The sequence below is a fragment of the Liolophura sinensis genome, chromosome 7 (genome assembly GCF_032854445.1).
Source record: "Liolophura sinensis isolate JHLJ2023 chromosome 7, CUHK_Ljap_v2, whole genome shotgun sequence".
NCBI lineage: Eukaryota > Metazoa > Mollusca > Polyplacophora > Chitonida > Chitonidae > Liolophura > Liolophura sinensis.
Window position 1 is genome coordinate 53,726,031 of NC_088301.1, and position 24,118 is coordinate 53,750,148.

General features: G+C 35.3%; 1 protein-coding gene across 6 annotated transcripts in view; it reads right to left on the reverse strand.

Moving 5' to 3' along the window:
• Window positions 1–451: 451 nt before the first annotated feature.
• The window catches only part of LOC135470438 (plexin-A4-like), a 112,457-nt gene continuing 88,790 nt past the window's right edge, over window positions 452–24,118 (reverse strand). For 4 of the 6 annotated variants that reach the window (XM_064749383.1, XM_064749386.1, XM_064749381.1 and 1 more), the window contains 28 exons: window positions 20,726–20,837; window positions 18,588–18,710; window positions 18,273–18,374; window positions 17,599–17,695; window positions 16,528–16,694; window positions 16,188–16,339; window positions 15,861–15,966; window positions 15,379–15,515; window positions 14,780–14,959; window positions 14,366–14,459; window positions 13,943–14,200; window positions 13,619–13,777; window positions 13,098–13,332; window positions 12,571–12,716; window positions 12,055–12,245; window positions 11,601–11,678; window positions 11,304–11,370; window positions 10,825–10,971; window positions 10,302–10,464; window positions 8,356–8,480; window positions 7,616–7,703; window positions 7,079–7,188; window positions 6,687–6,779; window positions 5,892–6,061; window positions 5,414–5,626; window positions 5,145–5,220; window positions 4,801–4,875; window positions 452–4,561 (listed from right to left, as the gene is read on the reverse strand). In XM_064749383.1, coding sequence (XP_064605453.1) covers window positions 4,457–4,561; window positions 4,801–4,875; window positions 5,145–5,220; window positions 5,414–5,626; window positions 5,892–6,061; window positions 6,687–6,779; window positions 7,079–7,188; window positions 7,616–7,703; window positions 8,356–8,480; window positions 10,302–10,464; window positions 10,825–10,971; window positions 11,304–11,370; window positions 11,601–11,678; window positions 12,055–12,245; window positions 12,571–12,716; window positions 13,098–13,332; window positions 13,619–13,777; window positions 13,943–14,200; window positions 14,366–14,459; window positions 14,780–14,959; window positions 15,379–15,515; window positions 15,861–15,966; window positions 16,188–16,339; window positions 16,528–16,694; window positions 17,599–17,695; window positions 18,273–18,374; window positions 18,588–18,710; window positions 20,726–20,837 — 3,769 coding nt within the window. In that variant the 3' untranslated portion in view covers window positions 452–4,456. The remainder of the gene's footprint in view (window positions 4,562–4,800; window positions 4,876–5,144; window positions 5,221–5,413; window positions 5,627–5,891; window positions 6,062–6,686; window positions 6,780–7,078; window positions 7,189–7,615; window positions 7,704–8,355; window positions 8,481–10,301; window positions 10,465–10,824; window positions 10,972–11,303; window positions 11,371–11,600; window positions 11,679–12,054; window positions 12,246–12,570; window positions 12,717–13,097; window positions 13,333–13,618; window positions 13,778–13,942; window positions 14,201–14,365; window positions 14,460–14,779; window positions 14,960–15,378; window positions 15,516–15,860; window positions 15,967–16,187; window positions 16,340–16,527; window positions 16,695–17,598; window positions 17,696–18,272; window positions 18,375–18,587; window positions 18,711–20,725; window positions 20,838–24,118) is intronic. The other 2 variants (XM_064749387.1, XM_064749384.1) reach the window with 2 other exon arrangements.

The following is a 24,118-nucleotide window of genomic DNA, read 5'->3' on the forward strand; positions in this document are numbered from 1 at the left end:
TAAGGATTCCAGAATCTGAAAGACCATTGCAAAAGGTTACTGTTTTGTTTTACTAGCGTACCGATAAGTTACATATGATACCATACTTCATTTGGTACTTAGGTCATTTGCATTAAATATGATATTTTTTCGTCAAATTCTTACCTCCTCTGGACATAGCGGACGTTTTAGTGTGCAACGTTTTAATTATTTACTGTAGTTAATTCTGGTTAAATCCTTCATTTCCTTGAAGTACGTACCTTGGACTAGCCAAGGTCATATCAAAGACATAACCACACCGATTAAACTAAACAATGAGGTTGGTATATTCAGTCATCTAACGGTGAAATTCGTAATCAAATGTAGAGTATGGGATGTGTTAGGACCCGGGCTCAGTTGTTCAAAAAGTTATTAAGATTATGTCAGGCTTAAAGTTTTATATCACTCATCATGATATGAACTGTGTTCTTCACATATTAATGAAAAGTGTTCTTTACATTGGCTTAATTACAAATAACTGTTCGTATTTCATGATGACTGAAGAATCAATTTATTTATTTGATTGGTGTTTTACGCCGCACTCAAGCATATTTCACTCATACCACAGCAGCAAGCATTATTGTGGGAGGAAACCGGGCAGAGCCCGGGGAAATCCATGACCAAACCAACGACCATCCGCACTGTAAAAGCTGAACTGAACAAAGTGTACATGTCAAGTTTATATTAAAATATTATGACGTAAGACAGCTGTATTATTCGTTGTATTTACAAATATCTCCTTTATTTTCAAATCATTTAAATTTCTAGAAAATACAACACAACTTTCAAAATAGGTCTGGGCGCTTTTCTTCTTCTTTTAAGCGTTTTTTATAAAAGTTTTTACGCTAAACACTTCAAGCACCCCACATATCACATCCGCACCAATTGCTAAATAATTCAACCTAAAACATCAGCCAATTTAAATGAAGCCAGCGACAATGCACCAAATATTCAGTATCTATCCTGGGATTAAATAAGAGAACAATTAACTTTCTTGATATGTACGATTGAAGTGTATTCCCAGTCTAAAGTGTATTCTCAGTCTAGAGTGTCCTTTCCCTGAAAATAAACGCAATATTCAATGCCCCCCAGAAAGTGGCTGGTTTTGCTTGAAACAAAATTATTCAACAATGATAATCACTTAAAAAAGGAAACAAATACAAAACAACAAATAAGCCAAAAGATCTGGATTAGCTTCCTGAATAACAACCCCTTAATATTCCTTATTACTGCTACTCAAATTATTTATTCATGCGAACATGCCTTGCATTTGTGATCAAAGAAAAAAAAATGCAACACTGTCTTACTTACTAACAGTGAAAATTAAAGACTTGTCTAAACATTGTCGAACAGTAATACAGCCCAACTGATCAAATACAATGTAATAATCATTGTTAGGTACAACATAAATACAAAATAATACACATTTCTACATTTGACCAGAATGCATGGACATAATTTACATCATAATGATAGAACAAAGTTGTCGCAGGCTATGCAGGTTTAAGCACATATAACAAATTATCAACAGCTGGTACTTGGCGTGCATATGTACATACATAGCTACAAAGTAATGAAGTCCCTCAGGAATCAGTTGTTCTCTCAGCATATGCAATAGTGTCTGTAATGGACTAACTAATGATAAAACCTTCTTTTACTAGTACAAAACCCCAAATATGTCAGTCAGCTGAACAATGGTAAATTTGACACCTGCTGAATGTAAAACATGTTTGGTTTGTTTGCTGGGTAAACACAGCCATAGTGGAACGTAAAAACTCAGGTGGGTTAAAACGCTTAGCTTTGAATACATACATGTGTAGTTGACATCCTAGACGAAATACAGAAACGCTTTGAAAACATATTTCTCGTATCATTAAACTAGCTGGATATAAAACCAGACAGTTACATCTATGCACACGAGATCAGTCACCTGTTTGGATTTATGTACAAATCATTTACAAAGAAATACACTTGGCAGGTAACTTCGACAGGTAACAAGTCCTCCTCATCTATTCACTGGCCATGTGACATGAACGGAGTCCACTATACAGATATATATACACAGGGTAAGACACACACAAACTCTAAGGATCTACTTATCTTACTCAGAAAGACAGCACATGATCCACTCACTCAAAGTAAGTCTTTTTTGTAACCTGTAGACTAAAAGACATCCAGTACAGAGAAGCTTTGTACAGAGTATTACAATCAGTTATGACACTGGTTAAGCAGTACGGGTCTACACTAACAAGTATTAGCTGAAGTCCTATTCACAAGTTCTTCAACAACCAGTGTATGTGTACAATGTAACTACCCATGGCCTCTGTCTGTCTGTGTGTATCTCTAGATATGTCAGTCAGCCCAACACCTGTATCATCAACATAAACAAATATGGACTACTGATTTGCATAGCTAACAAGTGAAGATGAATTTATTTACAAATGTGGTGGGCGTATCACATGATGGGATGTGACATCAGTCAGAATACTTTGACATGGGAAAATGTTTACTTGTCAACATTGTGAGCTGTGGATTTACCAAGTTTTGAAGAGCATGTGACCTCATCATAATTCAACAGATGCAGTGCTGTTTAACGGTGTCAGATAATTGCACTTTAAATAACGCAGCCTCAACTTCCCAAGTCTGCTGATGGTGTTATGGAACTCAGTAATGACACTTAACGTACAAATATAGAAAAAACTTGGGGGCTAAGTGACAAACCTTGTCTAATGCCAACAGGAGATTAGAAATAGTGATGTATAGTCTTCAGTAGCAACAAGCTGTCTTACATGTTGTGTAACTCTATGCATAGACTGACTGATACTTGGTCAAATACATATACTGGAATTTGTGACAAATGCTTGCGAACCGCCCCTCCATGAAGCCAGTAGTGCTGTTCTGATACAGGTTACATGATGAATTTATTATCTTTGCATAAATACACACCCAAAGGTAATTATTAATATGTTTGATATTAATATGTTGATCTGCCAACATACACTATTCATAACACTCCTTTTGGACTTTTTAAAAGCCTGATAACCTGGGAAATGTTGACACATCTTTTAACCGAGAGTTCAATTTTTACTTTGGTATATACATTGTCAAAATACAAGTTACATGAATGGCAATCTGCGCACACAAATTCTGCCTTGTGCTTTATATAACAATTAGGCAATAACTGGTCTATCTATCATTTCATGCAGGTTAACAAGTGCTTCTGTTACACACAACAACTTAAATTAGTTCATTATATGCCCTACTGTGTCAAGTAACTAAGAAGCAGTAACATTTGTTAGTGTTGACAATAGCTGCTGTACTAAACATGGCAAGCCTTGTAAATCTTTCAAAACATATTAACAACATGTTCACATTCAAATGTTGGTTATTTTACTTCAGTCATATTTAAGTAAATTCCAATTCAATGATTGCACCTTCTTGTACATCTAATTCCTCAACAGATGAAAAATATGTAAAAATTATTCTGTCCAAATATTGACCATAGCAATCTTTAAGTCTTGACAAAACAGAATCATTAGGGACCTTTCATACAGCCCATGAAATGGCTAGTCAACAGTCAACCAATGAATGCACAGTTCAGCTCACACTTTGATAATGAATAGCAAATCTGAAGTTTACCTAGTGTCAATGATTTCCTTTAGCTTTGGTGCACTCTGCTTTGGGATTTCTCCTAGAGACATCACACCATTTTGGGTCAGACAAAGGAGAAAACATAAATGCACTGACAATCAACAGCAACTTAATATCCCACAAATGTGACGTTTTCCTTTGTTGTGGACTATTTGTGTTTTATCCTGACAGTTTGTCAAACCATGACTGCTTCATGCAGTACACTTATAGTACAGTCTATTATCTGGTACATGTAGTTCTTCTTCACCAAAGCGAAGTCCATGAATTGAAGGTTGTCAGGCAATAAAAGCACTTATCACAAACACAACATGTAAACAATGTTTCCAGTTATCATGACTGAGCTCTTGAGAGAGAATGAAAGCACTGCACTGGTCCAGGATCTGAAGGATTTTTTCAAATCTTCCATGAAACAAGAGTTATGTCCAGGATCTGTGATTTTCCTGTGGTTTTATCCAGAGTCCATCAAAGGACCAAAGTTTTCTCTGTTTCTCTGAAGCAATATGGGAAATCTAGGCATAGTTCTCCAGCACAGAGCTTACCCTCTTGCACATCAGCAGTGGTTAGTCTCCAGGATGAAGAGGTAAATTACTGCATACCGAATGCTAAAACTCAGTCAATCGCCATAGCGCAATGTCAAAAACAGCAACATATAGCACCAAAGTGAGAAGCAATTAACAGACAGCCAAAAGTAGAGACAACTCCATCCTCTGCTCTGCCAACAGCCAATACTGTCTAATGTAAGTTTTGTCGTCAAAATAACACAGAGGAAAGGTTGCCACAGTTACAGTCAGCAGAATGAGACCTCTCCCTGCATAGCTGCGTGGACTTGGTCCAGTTTGTAGCGGAGTTTGTTCTTTCTAGCGAATTCATCCTCCTCCAGTGCACCCACAAGCTGAAAAACAATAGAAATGAATCAGCAAACAAATACAACAAATACATATACATGCACGTAAAAATATGAAAATTATTACAGGTGTATTATACAAGAACAAAATTCATTACTGTGTCTGGATATTTAATTAATCTATCAAATTTGAAAAAAAGCTCCTCAATGTACTTATATATGTATTTCTACATGTAAGCAGATCTTATTTTAATACTGATGACACTAGAAATAGCTGTATTACTTACCCCTTCATTATATACACAAACATATTTGTAAAGCTCATATAATGCAGCATCTGAGTTGAAATCATTCTGATGTGTCTGAAAAATCAAAAGACATCGAAATACATGAAAAGGATGGACAGAAAGTATTGTTCTGCAAGATGTATCCATTTCAGAATAAACAACCTTGATTCATAAATCATACTCTTTCATGACAACCATATCCGTCACATTAAAAATAAAATAAAATTCTTGTTTACAAGAAGCACATAATAACATAACATCTAACTGAAACAACAATTAAGTATCTAAAACATTGATTTTACATGGTGTTTATGTTAATCAAAATTTGGTGACATCTTTCTTACCCTAGACTCCTCAGCTAACAAGGCATTCATATCCTGATCACTGATTGCTGGCATCATTTTGATGTCTTGATAATACCTGTAATGCAGACAAGAGAAAACTTAAAACAGGGTTTAGAATACATTAAATACATGCAATATGAATCAGACAAAAATGATTAAAAATTAAACTTACACCACTTAACATGACAAATTTACATTTATAATCAAAACAGACATCTATACAATGGCTTTTTGATTCAGAAGTACATTACATGAGCTTTAGATCTTACCTTTCGACCCATTTCTTATAACGTGGGATGTCCTGAGCATAGAGAAGTTTACTGGAAGGGGAGTTAATTCCGAGTCGGTGTTCTCGCATGGAGCAGCTGTCCATGAACGTCTGTGCTACCACGGACAGGCAGGAATCGACTATGTTTGACTTGTAAATATCAAACACAAAGTTTGGGTTCTTCATCACATTCACCCAAAACCTTAATGGTAAGCTGAAAAGAAAGAAATTTAATTTTCATTTATGAGCTTGGAATTTGAGGAAATTCAAACATTTCTAGAATTGAGATCAAAGTTGCAATCACAACTATCACAATTGTGTACCATCTGGACTACAGAAACTGGAATAACATCCAATTCTTTGGAATCAAACAAATGACTGCAGGCTTTTTCTCTGGTCAGGTACAACAATCTTCAGAATACACAAACAGATCTAGATAGACTAACTGCTCTCATCAGACCATTGCTTGATCTGCATACCTATTAGATTTCCATGTGTGGACAACTTCTGGATCTTGTATGTTGTGGTGGAGTGCCTGGTCATCCAGGAAGTCAAACATATACTTAATAGCTAAGGGCAGAGCACTGCCTCGGTGAGTTGTGCTGAATATTGTGTCGAAAAGGTCATCTACAAACTGCTGTAGTGTGCCCTGTGGGAGGAAAAAATGGTCCACTCATTAACACTGTATATCCACACTAAAATACATATGTAAAAACAAATTCTAATGTGCTCAGAGCTTTACATGCAGATTTATATGGCTTCTTATTTTCATGTCCCATGATCTCTCTGAATCTTCAACCTTTTCCATCACCAAATCAATATTTCAGGGGAATTTATGCATACAATTATGAAAATGATGCCAAAAATTGATTCGTTTGTGTCATTAAAGATGTCAGCTTTACAAACATGCGCAAAGTATTTCTCTACACCCCAGTGTTCTATCAGAATGTTTCAAAATTTTGGCTGCAGAGGTGACTGAAGAGGTCAAAGAATTTGGCTAATGAAAGCTTTATATGATATTTATAATTTATATATATATATATATATATATATATATATATTTTTAATCAAAACCTTTATATGAAAATTGATATGGCCTCTTATTTTAATGTTCCATGATCTATCTTTATCCATGATCATAGTAAAAAGGAGACGAGGCTTGTCTTAGGCATATATCTACTAGTAACATAATATGATCTTTAAGTTTAATACATGTAATACACACAAAAGATGATACAACCAGATGGAACATATCCTGTGAAACCTGAACATACCTTAGTCTTTAACAAGCGAGTAAGGTATACTTCTGAGACCATCTTGCTTCCTCTGTCTCCTTCTTTATGTGACTCTGAGTCATGAGGTTTTACCTAGAACAAACAAATATTTATTTTTTAGATCATCATAAAATGCTCTACTTTGCAATGTTTAAGTAAGACAATGATCAGGTTTTCATGGGGAGGTAATTGGAATGCCCAGAGTAACCCACCATCCTTTGCCAGGTATTTGAAAAACCTCCAACTTAATGGAGTGGCAGAAAAAATCAAGACTTCAATAATATTGCTTAAATGACAAATCTATACTGCATATGCAAAAATAAAAACACTGGCAGTAATCCTTACAGCTGAAAATAAAACATATGAACTTATAAATTATGTGTCTGACTTACTAAATGGTAACACTTGGTGTCTTTATCTTTGTCTACGTCAACATATATGGCTTGTGGGGACACAGTGCGCCCTAGGGAGGGACTCCTTGTGTTGTAGTATGATAAATTTTCTGAAACATCAAATAAAGTTTGAGACATTTTAGTCATAACCTTCATCCATGTATGGATGATAAAAAATATTTGCATAATATGCTATGAGGTCTATCACACCATTACTAGTTTTGTGGGGTTTTCTAGGGCATTTATTAAAAACTTTTGCAGATGTTGCATAAATCTGAAAATATGTGGCGAAATCTTCTTTTGATTTTGTTGTAAATGACCAAAACATCTAAATTATTCAGTCTTGGAATATACATGGATCTGGCCTAGGTTCTTTAACTCTGTCCCAAGGCCAAAAGTGTAAACATCCTGACAGTAAAAGTTTTGAATTCTTTACTTCAGTAAAGTAAATTCAGTAAATTGCTGCATGATTTAATTGTTGTATTTAGCAAGTATACAGAGAGAAATCCTGATTTTGTTTTTCGATACTGTACTCACCATACTTACTGGATTTATCTGACATTAGTGAGATGTTGTACATTGAAGACTGCTTTGCCACTAGCGCCAGATATGAACTGTCAGGAACCTATTGAAATATACCATTATAACCCAATGCAACAATGTTTCACACTTCAACATGATGGCAAAATGAGTAAGAAATGAATCCATAACTTCTTTATAAACATGAATGGAGAATGATGACTTAAGGGTGAAATCTTCTCACTTAACCACCAGTATTAACAAGAAGAACTTAAGTATCGGTATGATAAAGAATCATGAAGGAATGACTGCTTGCTAGAAACTAAATGTTAGAAACATAATTTTATATGCTAATGAAGGTCTTCAATTATTCGCAGAAATGATAAAATACATTGATAGAACATTGCCAATGAAAATGTGTAATGATAAAATGGAAAAAATGATGCTTTAGTGAAAATGCAACAGATATAGGTGGTGTTAAAAAGGTGAGAAAATGTGTTAGAAGCAGAAATATATATAGGTGTGTAGGGGACAAGACACAAAATCATACATCAACGATGAGAAAGAAACAGAAGAAGTTGATACCTGAATGTACTACACTAATGGGCATATTAACAGTTGAGCAAGAGAGAGAGAGAGAGAGACATGTTACAGTAATAGGCAGGAGTGCTGACTGTCTTTAGCACCTGGTTGTTCAGGTATCTACATGCCTCATCTACAGATGAGACGGAGCATTAACCTCCGATCTCCTCACTCACTTTGTAATGAGCTAATGTGTTGAGCCTTTTATAGTCGCCCTCTTGCTTTGATGTCCCATCTTCATCTTGAAGTATAAGCTTTCCCTGGGGGCCTCGGTTCCACTCTGGAGTTTGATCAAACAAGACTGTTGGTAAGTAAACAGAACAAACACCTCAGACACCACCAGCAGCCACTGAGCCCAATTGTTAAATGGTTATTAGTCCCTAGTTGCCCACCAGGGCAAAAGGCATAGGGGGCCACTGATTCAGTCAACTTAGCAAAACTGCTCATTTGAGGGAGTTCAAAAGAATTTGAATGAAAATTAACATTAATTTTGGTACACCCAAATTTCAACCGTATCATTTTTCATTGTCCTTTTTTGTGAGTTGTAAGTCATTTTGTTTGTACTTGTTCTGGTATATAAAATATTTCATATCGTTTTGCCATTATCCATCACTATTGACGGAATGGTTTTGGGTTGTTTTGGGTCAAGGCTGCTGTTATACCCTGTACAAACAAACAAGGTGGATGATACCATAATATTACTATTTGTCAGTGTCACCCTAATACCTGATCAAACTTTATCATTGTGATCATGCATGCCAAGCACGGTCATTATTGGATTTCAAGTAGCAACATTCACCATGATAAAGCCACATATAAGACAAAACATCAATAAATGTAATCGTCATTACATCATAGAGAAATCTAGTTTAGTACACACACATCGAACCAATGGCCCGAACTCAAATACATCAAACACCTGAAAGGATACCACATACAGTTTATAATATTTGACAGTTAGGCAATAATGAATATGCTTAGTGGGATACAACAATTTTTCTCAACTATGTATAAATGAAACAGTGCCAGTGTTAGGTTAATTAGCACAATTATTCTTTCCCATTACCAATCCATTTAAATGATTATCATGCAAAAAATTTACACAGTAAAAAGAACAGAATCCATCCAACAACTTCCCACTCCCACATTTTATCCATCTCAAGCAATATCAAACAATAACTGATTTCAAAATTCAATGAAAGCTTTAATCCATCAGCATTCCTGGGGTCCACATGACTAGATTCTATGTCTAGTAGCCTGATGTCTATAAAGTTCATGTTATTGGTAAAAAACACAAAAAAAATGTAAATGTGCTTGGTTTGAGCCCTCCACTGCCAAGTATCATTTACAATTGGCCAAGTACTGAAGACCAGAATAGGGATTAGGCTGCCATGATCTTCTGTTGATACCCCAGAGCAAAAGACAGAAAGAATACATAGTGGCAGAATACATTGACAGCAGTCAATGGTTTTCATGCAATCTAGCACGAAGCTCCCATGTTATTTACATAGGACGGTTTTGTCAAAGTTTTGATGGTTTCTTGGTCAAAACATGAAAACAACACAAAACACAAAAATAATTCTTGCAGATCTGTAATCGTGACCTCAAGGGAAACAAGATAGTGTGTTTGTTTAATGAATTTAAGCAGTTTTAAAAACTGACCTACTTTTGAGCCAAGTTCATTGATTAGTTTTGGCCTTACTTGCATCCCAAACTACAATATGAGTAGGGCGATCCACATAAAAACTTCCAACAAAAAGTTTATCTTGACAGGTTTAGCCGTTTTTTTTTTAGCTTATCAATAAAATTCAAAATGGCTGCTAAATCATGTTACAAGTAAAACACCACAAAATGTCACTAGTTATCTCATATGTTCCTGAGTAAGACTCCAAAGTTTAGTTTTTCTACCCTTACCAGTTTTGGAGATGTTGTAATTTTACGAGTTGACTAAGAATACTACTACTACTAATAATAATAATCCAACTGATTTCAATCGCTAATAAACATATATACATATATACATATAACAATATCTGGAGGTATTGGGTGATGTGTACAACTTATACAAAAGAATAAGAAATATTCAATGCAGACACCATTGTGGAAATCCATGAGTACCTACCTAAATCTAAGTCTTCTTTCGTTGGTCTACTGCTAAAAGCAGCATTTTTAAATATAGCATCAAGAATTTTCTCCTTGACTTGTGAGATGGTGTCACAGTCTAACACTTTGACAACATGCTCCTGTTGCCCAAACTGGGCATCTATATCCATCACATACACAGTCTGTAAAGATAAGAAAAAAAATATTATTGATAGGAAAATAGAGGTTGATGTTTAATATAAAAATGTTCATATTATAAAATATTACCTACGTGTTAAATGTGAAACAGAAATGATGTTGGTTACACCATTTTCCTTACTACTGTGACTAATTATGTCAATGACAGCTGACATTAAATATATTTCTGATATAAAAAATATGTTGAAAATTTTTTTCAGGAAAATTCCTTAAAAATTTACCAGTGGGCAGTTAAAAAAATGTTAACAATGAAATATGTCCATATAATTACTGTAGCAACAATAACTGATGTAATACATAATAAAAGCACTCCGTGAAGCTGGCAGAACCTTAGACATTCTTACCATTTGTCGGTAGTCGATCTGCTGTCGGATGAGTTTATCTTCTCCTAGGGCATAGCGAGCCTCGCTTGTTATGCTGTCCACAGGGCCTTTGGCTACCTGCTGCTTTATGGCCTGGAATAGCAGGAACAGTGGCTCACCTGCACTATCCTGCAATACAAAAATTCAATCTCGTGGCCTTTAAGTCAATAATTACCTGCAGAAATGTCTCATCTACTTTTGAACATGTCTATCATTAATGTCATATTCATCTGAAAGAAACTTTATATCAACACTGGATATATCTTTTGCATAAATCGGAAATGTGGAATCTCAAAATTAAGATATTATACAAAAAAAGTATTTCTTTATACTTTTGATACAATATTAAAAAGGTAATGAAAAAATTTATTAGAATACTGAAGTAGCGGAGTCTTGAAAAAAACTGCAGCTATATAAAAAGTCATTCATATCCAAAATATACTTAATCAAGGTCATCATACCTTCAAAAACCTGTACAATAGGAATGTAAACCAGTTGGTCAACATTTTCTCAGCAACTGACTCTGTCCTGCAAGACAACATGGGTAAGTTTAAGAAACAAGGTAAAATGTACCACTTCGTAACCAAAATCTTTGTAATAATAGGTACATATACAAGAATAATTTACTGTTGGACACTGGCACAGAGAACTTTCATTTAAGATAGTTATTACTTCATCAGCTGGAAATATTTTCTCCTCTAGGTGTTAAAATCCATCCCAGGTCGAGGTTCACAAAAAACTATGTTTGATCTTCTTACCTCCTGAGAAGCAGCTTGGGGTGGTTCTTGCCCTCAACAGACTTCTCTATAAGTTCAGCCAGCAATGTCTTCAGGATGCTGCACAAATGAAACAACAAGGGCGAAAATTAGAAAATGAAAGTTTAAAACAGCATGAATACACTAAACATCTTTTTAACACTCTAAACTATTAAATAGTTTTAACACACCTCAAAAGCATTCCTCATGAAATGTAATCTGTATATATAAGCAGCAAATGAATCTTGACAAAAAAAAAATTTGATGTCATGAACTTGAATATGTATGTTGTATAAAATAACATACCAATTTATCATTCACAAAATAAAAGAAACTGCCAGGAATAAAATGTTGTATTGCAAATCATTTCCTTAATATCCTACAGGAAATGTAGAAGTACATGTATGTGCTTGACAGTTCACTAACATAATGATACTTTTGAAAAACAAGTACTTACTCTGTAGCATACTCCATTTTACTCTGCAACGCAACACTTATAAGGGAAGCAACATTCACTCTGTCCCGCATGGAGAAATCTTTGTTGGTCTCAAGTGTACGCACAAAAATAAGTAAGAATGTCTTGTTGTTCATCAGCTGGGCAAACAGTTTAAGCCCTTTGTCTATATGTTCCTTCTTTGAAACTTCAACCTGGAGGAAATGGAAATGTAAAATCAAGGGTTCATACAAAAGATCACACAATAGCACCAAAAAACCATCGGCTTGCGTGAAGTAGTACAGCAAAAACAGACATTTCCTTGAGGCTTAATAAAAAAGAAATATTTAAAAAACATAAGTTGGGATTCCTGTTGGGGACTGTATATAATATGATCTGGATGACATAGACTCTGATAAGTGTACTTAGATCATGGTATAATGCAAGTTAACAAATGAGTGAAAATGGTCAGTTCAGTGAGGACAACTTGTAATTTTCTAAAATAATATATTACTTCTTCCAACAAAGAATATAGCATACCTCTAACTCTCTCATAACTGCATGTTGCTCATCTGTTGGAAACAACACATGCATTGCAAAGGTCCTGTAGTCCCAAAATGGTATTGCAACTTGCCCAGATAAATCACTAGTTAATTCTGTCATATCCGTCTGTAACTCTGCAAAAGCTGCAAGTGAAAAAGGTATATCATTTAAATTTCAGACATTAACTATTTTGACACCGTCATCAGTAGATTAAATCAGGTTCCATCAAGCAAAGTTATTTTAACAAGCTATTACAATTGTTCCCTTCATCTTCACAATGGTTTTTTCTCTCTCAGATTTACTTTATTTTTAGTAGTATTATGTAATTTTTCTTCCAAATACACGTAAAATATTGTTTCCATTCTATCTGAATTTCAACATCCAGGTCAAGAATGGTTCAAAAGAAGTTAGTTTATGAAGAATTAGTCACAGATACTGACTAATGTTTATGGAATTATATTAAGCAATTAACATGCATTGTTAGAGCTAATTACAACATTCCAATTCATCCAGTCTTCTCTAACCTTCTTTACACTCCTTTGCCACTTTCATTGAGAGCTGGTCCATCTGACTCTGGTATCGTTTTAGCATGGTGTCACTTTCCTGGTACTTCACATAATAAGCTATGAGAAATATGATGATTAGCAATAATATGAATCCTGCTCCAACACCAAGCCCAATTTTTACCGCATTGTTCAGCACTTCTGGTTCCTCGTACTTTAAATATCCAAGTTCGAAGGTCAGGTTACCAATACGGATCTGGCAAGAAAAGAAAAGAAAAAACAAAGCAGCTCTGATTATTGACTTGCGGCTAAAATAAACCTCAATGACATGCTTGATATATATATACCTGATGACAGAGATAGTAAACAAAGTTTGTTTTAACACTACTGTAAGACACTAAACTCCATTTTATTCAATCGATTAAAATTCTCTGTCCAATGAAGAATACAGACTACTTCTTATTACCGATAACCATGTAAGTTTTGAGTAAAACCTGACTTTTTCTTTTCTGGGAGATTAAGATTAACATAAAGAGACTTACATAAACTTCAGGGTATCCACTGCCTATTACAGGTTCAGGTTGGGTCAAAGGTGGTTTGCAGGTAAGCTGATTTGTTGCCACAGATGTCACATTGCACTCTCCCTTCCCAACAAACACCTTTACATCTGGCCTGTCCACACCTGGGAGAATGTGCTTTCCCTATGAAGAAAATTAAAGAAACCTTGTGAAGCAATGTATAAAAGACATTACATCATGACTCCAAAATATAGTACCTTTAATTTCATAGTCACAGTACTGATATTGAGTATTAGCCTGTATTCTGTTCATTTGATCTTTCTCTTTAAAAATGTAACCAGAACTTACATTGATGGTTAAGTATTCATTATTCTTGCGATGCACCATCATGCCTTCCTTGAATGCGTCAAAAGATGGATCAGGAAAAATGATAAATACGCCATATTCCTCTGAGCTGCTCAGATTTCGCAGATCTTCCACATTGTCCATCTCAAATCCATACGCAATTCTCTTTGGACGAGAGATATTACTGATTTCAGCTGCAGTGGCAAGGCTTGGTGTACTGCAGTTCAGCTGTCTGCCATTTCTATCCTTATGGCTACATTGCTGTAAAAACGAAACAATTTTGTTCATGAACAGAAGAAAAAATATGAAAAATAAGTTCTCTTAGATTTAATGACTCAATTGACAGGTATAAATGCTTTGTTAGAGTGCACTGGAGTGACATTTTAAATAACTACAATAAACAGTTAATATTTTGGATAAACTTACCCCAAAATAACTCTGATTTCCTACCCAGAAGATGAGTTTTGGGTTCTGTATGGCATCAAAGTTAGAACCATTTACATCTAGAGACAGCCCTCCACTGAAAAAAATTAAAAACATGTAATATAAAACAAATTATAAGACAAGATGGATCATGTGTTAGGATTGTGTATTGATCAAATCATTTCCTTTACTAATAACAACAAGACACTAAACTATCCAAACCTTTATTTGAAAAATTCTGAAGGGTTTACCTTACAATACTCTTTCTCTTCTCCTCCACAATTTTTGTTACAGATGGATTTGTTACATATTTGAAAAATTCTGAAGGGTTTACCTTACAATACTCTTTCTCTTCTCCTCCACAATTTTTGTTACAGTTGGATTTGTTACATATTTGAAAAATTCTGAAGGGTTTACCTTACAATACTCTTTCTCTTCTCCTCCACAATTTTTGTTACAGTCGGATTTGTTACATATTTGAAAAATTCTCTGCGAAACTCCAAGGGTAGAGATGCATTGTCAAATCTGAGAGTCACATGACCCGACAACTCCTCTGAAGATTCTGAGGTTGTACAGACCACCTGATTCTCTGTAAAACTGGAGAGAAAAAAACACATAATATTGAACTGTGACTTTCTCAATAGTTATCAATGAACAGTAACTTTTTCAATACTCTGGTACAGACAAAATATATGTTAAAAATGTCTCAAAAAGAAAAAAAAAGAAAACAGAAAACATATTTGAATTTAAATTTAATTATAAATACCAAGATAACTCCATACTGTACACACAAACAACACACACATAAGATTTGTTTTTGCATAAGAAATACAACATTCAACAATTTATCTTTAGTCAATGCTCTAAGTCAATTCTGCCTTTAAAAACTTAGCCATTTAAATTTCTAAAAGGCAAGTGTAGTCAGTTTGCACTTCAGTCATGTGGACTGTGAAAACTGTAACAGATTCCAAACACTGTGCAATGGATATCCAGATAACAGCGACAATCACAATTACCTGGTCACAAAGCATGGAAGATTATCCACAGTCGCTTCACGTTTTGTGCCAGCATTCATATACTTTCCAGAAATGGTCAAACTGGTTCCACCGGCTTGAGGACCAATTCTGGGTTTAATGTCATTAATAACAGGTTCCTGCAAAAAGCATAACACATTTTAGTTACGTTTTTCATCTAACTCACATTTCTGTACAGTTCTACCACATTTGGTCACAGAACAAAATGATCAAGGTTGCTTTTGTTTCTAAAATGTACATGCAAACAGAAATAAATGCATCCGAGACATGATATCATAATACTTTCATCCTCTTGGTTGCTTAAAACTACAAAATGCCATAAATTCTTCAGACATGATGAAAAACTACATATGAAGTTTATAAGTGTGAAGTGCAACTACATGGACAAAGATGTTTGGGGGTTTGGGGCACAGTGAAACATACCATCAAATCCAGACCATCCCATAACATCACTACAAACTTACCACATAGTGGAATTCCTGGTCCGACTCAGTTTTATAAAGCCCATTAATTGTCATCTTCACAGGTGTCCTTGAAATCTTCCCAATGTCCCCGGTTTTACATACAATCCTTTAGAGAACAAAGAAGAACATGAACAGAATGATGTTTTTCCACAGACATAAAGGCTTAAATCAGCATACTAACAAAACAATTCATATGCAAAATTGTAGCTTCAGTACATGTGGACTAATATGGCATTTGAAATAAGAAAAATGAAAAGACATTTATGAACGATGTGGACTGGAATTAACATAACATGATATACAAAAAGTTACAAGAAAGGAACTTACTTTCTAGCAGCAACATATTCTTCCCTGTAAGGGGTACAAGGTTCGCCAGCAATTGTGATTCCTCCATCAATGTCAGCAAATGTTTTCCCCAAATTCTCACCAATGATTGTCAAGTTTGTACCACCAGACGAGGGCCCTAGAGATGGTATAATCTGAAATCAAAAATTTAGTGATATAAAACACTGATTAAAATCACTTACATGTTAGTTATTTCACATTCTTTACTGTAATGTAAATAACATTTGACAATTCCAGAAATATCCTTTCTTGATACTCGTATGCTGGGAGCCAAAATATATCAAAGAAAGCTAACATAAAACAAATTTCTACAAACTCTCACCTTGAATATTTTAGGATCTGGACAGGTGGATGCACTAGGGAGCCAAACCTGAGAGCACTGTTCCTGGATGGTACACCTACTGTCACACCAGCCACACTTGTACTGGTCATCCATCGTCAGGCAGGCACCACAAGAACTTGCCATTGCACTGCACTTATACATTATCACTGGAATATAAACAATACAAAATTCATAAAGTAAATGTCCCAGCTCCAGTATGGGTGGCTGAAAGCTTAAAATATACATACTCCATAAGTTTACAAATTTTCAGATTCAAATATCTTGAAATCGAACAATATTCTGCTACACAATAAAGTTTTTTTTCTTTTGCTACACTTCAAAACAAATAAACCTTTAAACATTCAACTAAATGTAGCACCCGAACATTTCCAATTGTCATCCCACATCAATTCATATTTTAAGGACAGTAATAGTCTTTCTTCTGACAGTTAATAAAATGTTCATCTAATACAATTTTGTATATCATTGTTTCTTGTGAACTGACAGACAGCTTTGATCAGAAAGGTAATTAAACTGAGAAAGTATATATTTTGCCACAGCACAGTATGTAGATCTTGACCTCGTCTTATAGTACCAATGTTTACATATACTTGTACTTCTTCAAGGCACACCTGTCTTGAAGATTCTTTGATTGTATACACAGGTAGTTTACTGCAGAAACCATAAAGCTCATTTTGTCACAAATTCTCACTCCATATGTTGCTGTTCTGCCAGCAAGACTAAGAGCAGAAGGTTTGAGAAAAGATGAGTTTTACATTTTATGCAGGTATACTAACTGTATATTCCACCATGCCTTGCAGTGCACATTTATTCCCCATTTATGTAAAATTTAATACCCCAAGTTTAAAGGACAAATTTGTATTTTCTAATAATTTTTGCAAAATTCTTACACTGGGCTTTCTCTGTATTTTTTGTGCTGTTTTTTCAAAGTAAAATAATATATTTAGATCGAAACAACTGCCAAATTTATTACATATACATGTATATTTTATTAAAGAAAAGAAGATTTATGTTAAGGGGAAAAATAGTGCATTTAGGGTATGTACAGACCTTGAATATTGGTTGGATTGTCCAAGGCATGGTTGTGACCCCCCCAAGTGATTTGAAACGCCACATTTCTTGAAGGTTGGGATTCATAGTAGGAAAACTGAAATTGCATTTGAAATATTCATGTAATTAATAAATAATCAAAAAATGATGCACAAAGGAAAAATAGTTTTTGAAAATGTAAACCTTTCCAAAAACAAAAAAAATAATTCAATACGCTGATGAATAAAGCAGAATTTTAAAACTTAAGCACAAAAAGTTAAGATTTCAGGTTGTAATAACGGTGTATAGGAACAAAATCAAACAATGACCTCTAGAAGAATCTTTTGATATGAGCAATAACTGCATTCCCCCCCCCCCCAAAAAAAAATTGCACATGTAACACTTCTTATATATAGCCATTCATATATGTATGCACACAGTAGGATATTTAAGAGGATAACACACACATTTATGCTTTATGCAGTCTTTTCTCCAGAACTGGATGAGTAACAAAGCTCACGCATGGTGAATACCACGGTGAAAAGGTCTAATGTGGTTGTCTCCCTTTATCTGCACCATTTGGTGGGTATGATTATTCTGGCTAGTAAAGACTGCACATGTATACCCTCATTCAAATCTGTGATGTCAGGCTTCAAGTTTGGTTGAGATTTGCTGTCTATACAGTTTATACATACCTCAACTGCTCCACACTCTATGTCTCCGTTATTCCTAATTACTGCAGCCACTTGACGGCCACCATCCATATTGAAGAAGCACTTCAAGTCTCCCTGGAATGGCTGTGAACAGGGAGAGCAGAGTATTAAATGTATGAATTTACACATACCTTACTGCACCAAATATCACACTTTACATCCAGGTACACTTCATATTACAAGAAGTAATATGACGAAAAATCCCTGAAGTTTTGTGAAATTGCCAGATGCTATTCTTCATTAAATTTTAATTTTTAAAGAGGCAAAGTGAAGCAGGGTTTCGACTGCAGAGTGTACCTTGAGCTTCATGGCTTTCACAGTGACTGTCTTTCTTGTGCCAGACGGAACATATATTTTGGTGGATGTCGCCTCAATGCGTGGACAGTTGGCTGGACCTGGGTTGTCACTGTTTCCAAGGTTCTGAAAATAATTTTAAAAAATGATAAAGCCTTAGTAAAAAAAAAAAGGCACTCCAAAGACTTTAGTAATCAACAATGATAAATGGAACATATGATAAGTAAAAAAGTATTATATAATTCTACCTAATCTACAGTCTCCTGGTTGCTATTACGTATTTCAGTCAAGCACTATTAAACAACCAATTCATAACCACCCACACAACTTCATATACCACACTAAAAAGAACAGGACATATTTGAATTAAGAGTATTAGCGCTTGAACATAAATGAGGAAAGTTTTCTTGATTGCATTAATTACATCTCCAGTTTTAGCAGATCAAATTCTAATTACATCAAGGCTGCGAAAAAAAAAAAAAATAAATAAATAAACAGCCTATGACAGTCTCTAGAGTTCAGAAAACAAAATGTTTCCTTCTCCATGTCTGAATGATGAAAGTTCTTTTAACAGTGTACATCCCATGTTTAATGATTAGTCGACAGAGAAATTTACTTGCTTATCTATCATCATTATTTCTCTTAAAATATTTGATTCATAGCCAAAATTAATCCAAAAGTCAGTCAGTATAATATCACTTTTGTATCTCTTGCCTATCACTACTTTCTAGATTAAACCGACATAAAAGCAATATTACCAACAGCCCCAGTCATGGACAAGGTCAAAAACACTTATATCAGCCTTGTGCAAGTTTTGAATGTAGATGAGAACACACACATTCATCACCAGATATGACAGAAAGCCAAAACCAATAGGATGAACACTGTCAAAATCAACGGATAAATAGGAATTACTTCAATGCTAAAAGATACATTTGTTATTCTTTTTTTATCCTAACTTTTTTCTAGGCAAATAACTATTTCAGTTGTGGATTTTATTATTCATCTTCCCGTCAAAGAGCTGGCCAAGCTTTTCATGTGAAAATCAATAAAACAGAACAGCCTTACCACTCGCTTCACACAAACAGAAAATTTTTCAAGGCTAAACAAACACTGACGACAACATGTCAAAGTAAACATTAGATGCAGAATTCTAACCTGGACTGACATTGATAGCTGTGACAGGTAAAAAGCTTGCAGAGATCTTATTATTCTGGCTAAACTGCCTGGTCCAAATGGAAGATCAGATAACATGGAAATCTTGTTTGGCTACTGATTGTATCAAAGTGAATTTATGACGGACGTTGATAAATCCGCCACATCAAAACTATTGAATAAGAATCTAATAAAGAACAATAGTCAGTCTTCTCATTATCCAATCAAACTTTTCAATCAATCGCCAATAAAATGTCTCTTAGTCATATATTCTACAATCTATGACTGCTAACCTAATAACTGAGACCTAGTAACACTTAAACAAATTTGCTGGAATTCCAACTGACCTAAGGTTCGACAGAATTCCACAAACACGTGCTCTCCTAATCAAATAAGTGTAGAAAATATGAAATAAATATGACTGGAAATAGGCAGCTGACTTAAACCAGAAACTTCTTCCACATAATAATTACTAGATGACCTGTTAGCCAGAGAATGTAGTTGGGGCGTAGTCTTACAGTAGTAATCTGAATGGTCATCAGAAACCCTTCTTAAAACAAAGCATTTCTAGCAAAAATGAAGAAAAAATATGCAGAGCTGATGGAGCTTGTTCCTCCAAATGATGTGAATGTTGATATACTTGTGGAATTAACACTGAATTTTTGTTTCACCGCTGAACCAGAAGGCTTCTGGTGTGCACAATGTTGGGAGATCAGATCAGAAACAATCCAGATGAAAAAAAAGACAGTAAGTTAGGTCAATATGATGAGCCATGAACCAAGTTGCTCGAGGTATTCCACAATATCTTATCCAATTAAACTCAGGAAATGAGCAAATGTGCATGGACGGAAGGTAATGAAAATTCCACTTTTGGAGCACCCACCAAAAACCTGAACATTTCTTTAGTAGCAGTGGTATCACTTGTCATCTGGACACACTTTTAATGATGACCCTTTTGTCCAAAGAAAGCAGCTTTGACTACTCACACTTTGACCAGTTACCAGCTCATCTCCAACGCAGTTCTCCGAGTACTGTGTACACATGTGATTCTGGACACACCATGTACATGGGAAGTTACTCTGGGTGCAATTTGTGCAGCTACAAAAAAAATCACAAGATTGTCAGTTAAAAAAACAAAACCCAAACCTCCAAACCACATCCTCAAACATTTTAATTTTGCATGATACTTATTTTCTCTCTATGATCCTCCAATGTTTCTGTGATGTTATCAGTCATAAAAGAAATGAAAAATAAATCCAAACCTAACACTTGAGTCTAAATGAACCACACTAAAATATCATGGGGATGTCATAAAATGTAAGTCCACTTTTTTTCCTAATATTAAGAAATATTAAGTATACTAAAAACAATAACAGGAGGTTTCTGCAATATGATATCTAAGCCACATTCTACTGTATTCTTAAAGTGAATCATCTATCAAAATGACAAATGTCATACATTTTAAAATCTTTTAAAACCTGCAATATTTTATATATCCTTCAAACCCTAGGGCTCTGTTATATCACGATTTTTCCAGCAGCATATATTAAGATACAAAGACAGGACAACCTTGAGTGTCTTGATTTTCAGGTTCTCTTGAAAACTGAACAAGTTAACTCTGATACGATACAAAAATCATTGACCAGAATAAATGAACCTTTGCACTACAGATTTAATGTTACTTATGTCAACAAAGCCTGGGGTAATCACTTGCCAAAGCATTGTGTGAATAAAGTACATGTATGACAGCCACCAGATACAACACAAATGTCCCATGGACTGTATGATCACCTGCTATAATATGACAAAATGAAAACAGACAGAGAGAGAAAAAATGTTACAGATAAGATAAAATAGAGGAATACAGAAATAATTATCAGCCAGCAGTGACTTTTAAATATCACTGTAATTATCAGGAACAAAGATCTTGGAAGAAAGCATTTCCTTTTGCAGGTTAAATACACATACCTGGCTTTAATGGCTTAAAAATATCTTGCCAACAGGGCCCAGATGTTCAAAACTGTTTTAAGACTTAATACTACTTTCACCTAAATCTTCAATTTTGCACTTAGACAGTGTAATACAACATTAAATATGAACTGAATCTGCTGCTTTTATACTCGGATTCTGAACAATCCATTGGCAGCTGAATACAGCTAAAACCTTCAACAAAATATGACATAATATTATTAGCTAATACACTTTTGAACTAATGGGCCCAAGTGTCTAATCATAGTAAATTAAAAGTGATTTAAAAAATATCAATTTTCAATACATCTCTTTATATCAAACTTTCAGCAAATTTACTTACTACGTCTTTACACATTCTAAAAACAAAACTGACAGAAATATGATGGCGAGCAGCAGATTTTAAGAATTTAAACCCTTCCCCAGAAGTAAGCTACAAAAGCGCATGTTCTACATTCTCTACTGCCTCTCCATGGAGTGATTGCCTCAACTTTATAAATACAGCAAAGGATGTGGAGTGGGGTGTCTGTCTGTCTGTCTCAGCCTAGAATAGCTCCCTATCTTTGTACAGGCCAAGCCAGTCCTTAGGCATGTAAACCTCTTAAAAACTGAGCCAGAATGTTTGTCAACTTTCTAACATGGCTCAAATGTGTCAAAATGCACATGTTTTCAACTTGTCAAAAACAGCCTTCCATTTCCTTCTAATTAAAAATACCTCTTGTAATTTTTTTTCTTCAAGCTTTTCTGTTCGTTTTATTTTCCAAATTTATAATAAAATGGGGCACAGTCCTTCAACTTTCCCATGCTCTCAGTGTCACCCTTATCAAGCAGTACCGCAGACAACTTAATGCAGGAGCTAACATAGGCAAACACAAACGCATTACCCAAGTTTGATGCTCACCAAAAGCCATTATCCAACTATTAGCAAATCTGCGGCCACATCAGTGGGAGGCTTGGAGCTCAGAGGCGATGGCCATGTTAATTTATTAAAACTCTGCCCATAAAATTATAACTGCTCGAGGCTCGAATAACTGGTTTCTATTCCAAACCCTAGACCTTTCTGGCTGCCACTTCTGGCTGTCAATCAACTGTGCATTAACTGTGAATTTGTCAAAAAAAGTTCATATTTTGAAAGTGAGTCACCATGAAAGTAACCAGATAGGGCAGTCTGGGACTGGCATTAGGTTTACCTAAGACTGGAGACTGAACAGTCTGTATTAAAAATAAAACCACACACCCTCACAACAGCTATAGACTCACAAACAACATGAACATTCTGGATGAAGGTCTACACAACCTCAAATACACCAGGCTGTAAACCATCAAGGAAACAAATTGTTAACCAGTAAAATCTGCAACATTATAACTTTAGAAAGTGAAAAATTTGTGCAAAGTCTGGTTTTGTTTTATGTTTTATGTATGTTTTTCCTCTTTTTTTTCTGACTCTTTCTGCTCATGCTAACAAGTTTTCCGATTTCCATTATACATTCCGATCCCCTTGTGTGGTCCATGGGCTGACTATCACCTATGAGCAAACTGAGATATCAGCCAGTCTACAGGAGACAATAATTTAGGATAATGAGCATAAAGAAAATGACTCCCGCTGTGACAATTAGTCATATTAAGTGAGGACTATGAAACACAAAAAATGAAGCAATTTATCATCAAACCCTTCCGGCTACCCCAAAGAAATAAAGTGTGAGGACAAAATTCCACACCTGATTCTCACACACATTAACACCCCTTGCCCTCCCCCCCCCCCCCAACAAAAAAAAGGGCGTTGAATTATAAATCTGTGGGTAAAATATAAACTGGCAAAATGGCGGTCCTCTGTGAAGCCTATCAATGGACTGTTCATCTATGTTAATGGCTGAGATACAGTCTGCTATCACATGAAAGACAGATGGGTAATGGGAGATGAGAGAAAAGGGCAAACACCGCAAAAGGGAGTACTGGGGTGGGAGAGTGGGATGTATGGCTGGGAAACAGGGTGTAGCCTGAGACATATTTTATGTCTTTATTATCAAGCCCAGCCTATCATTACTGTAACAGCTTATACCAGAGTGGCCAAGCTTAGGGTCTATATCTGGGGGCTAATAGCCTTATCATATAGGGTTACAGTGTAAGGCTGATGGGATCTGCATCCACTGACCTAGCATTTTACCATCGCCCAGGTCTTATTGCTCGCTCCCGTTGAGGTTTGATACACAGACTTATGGACTTTCCATATGACAGCCATGGGACCAAACAGCCATAAACATCAGCCACTGGCCCCATCACTGCACTCTAACTAGACCTCATCAGCCAATTAGGTGCCAGTATCAGGCATCAATGTCCCACTACTACCTGTTCCACTTTTACAGAAAATGCCATGGAAATGATTTCAATGGCTTATGCAGTTGTTTATCTTG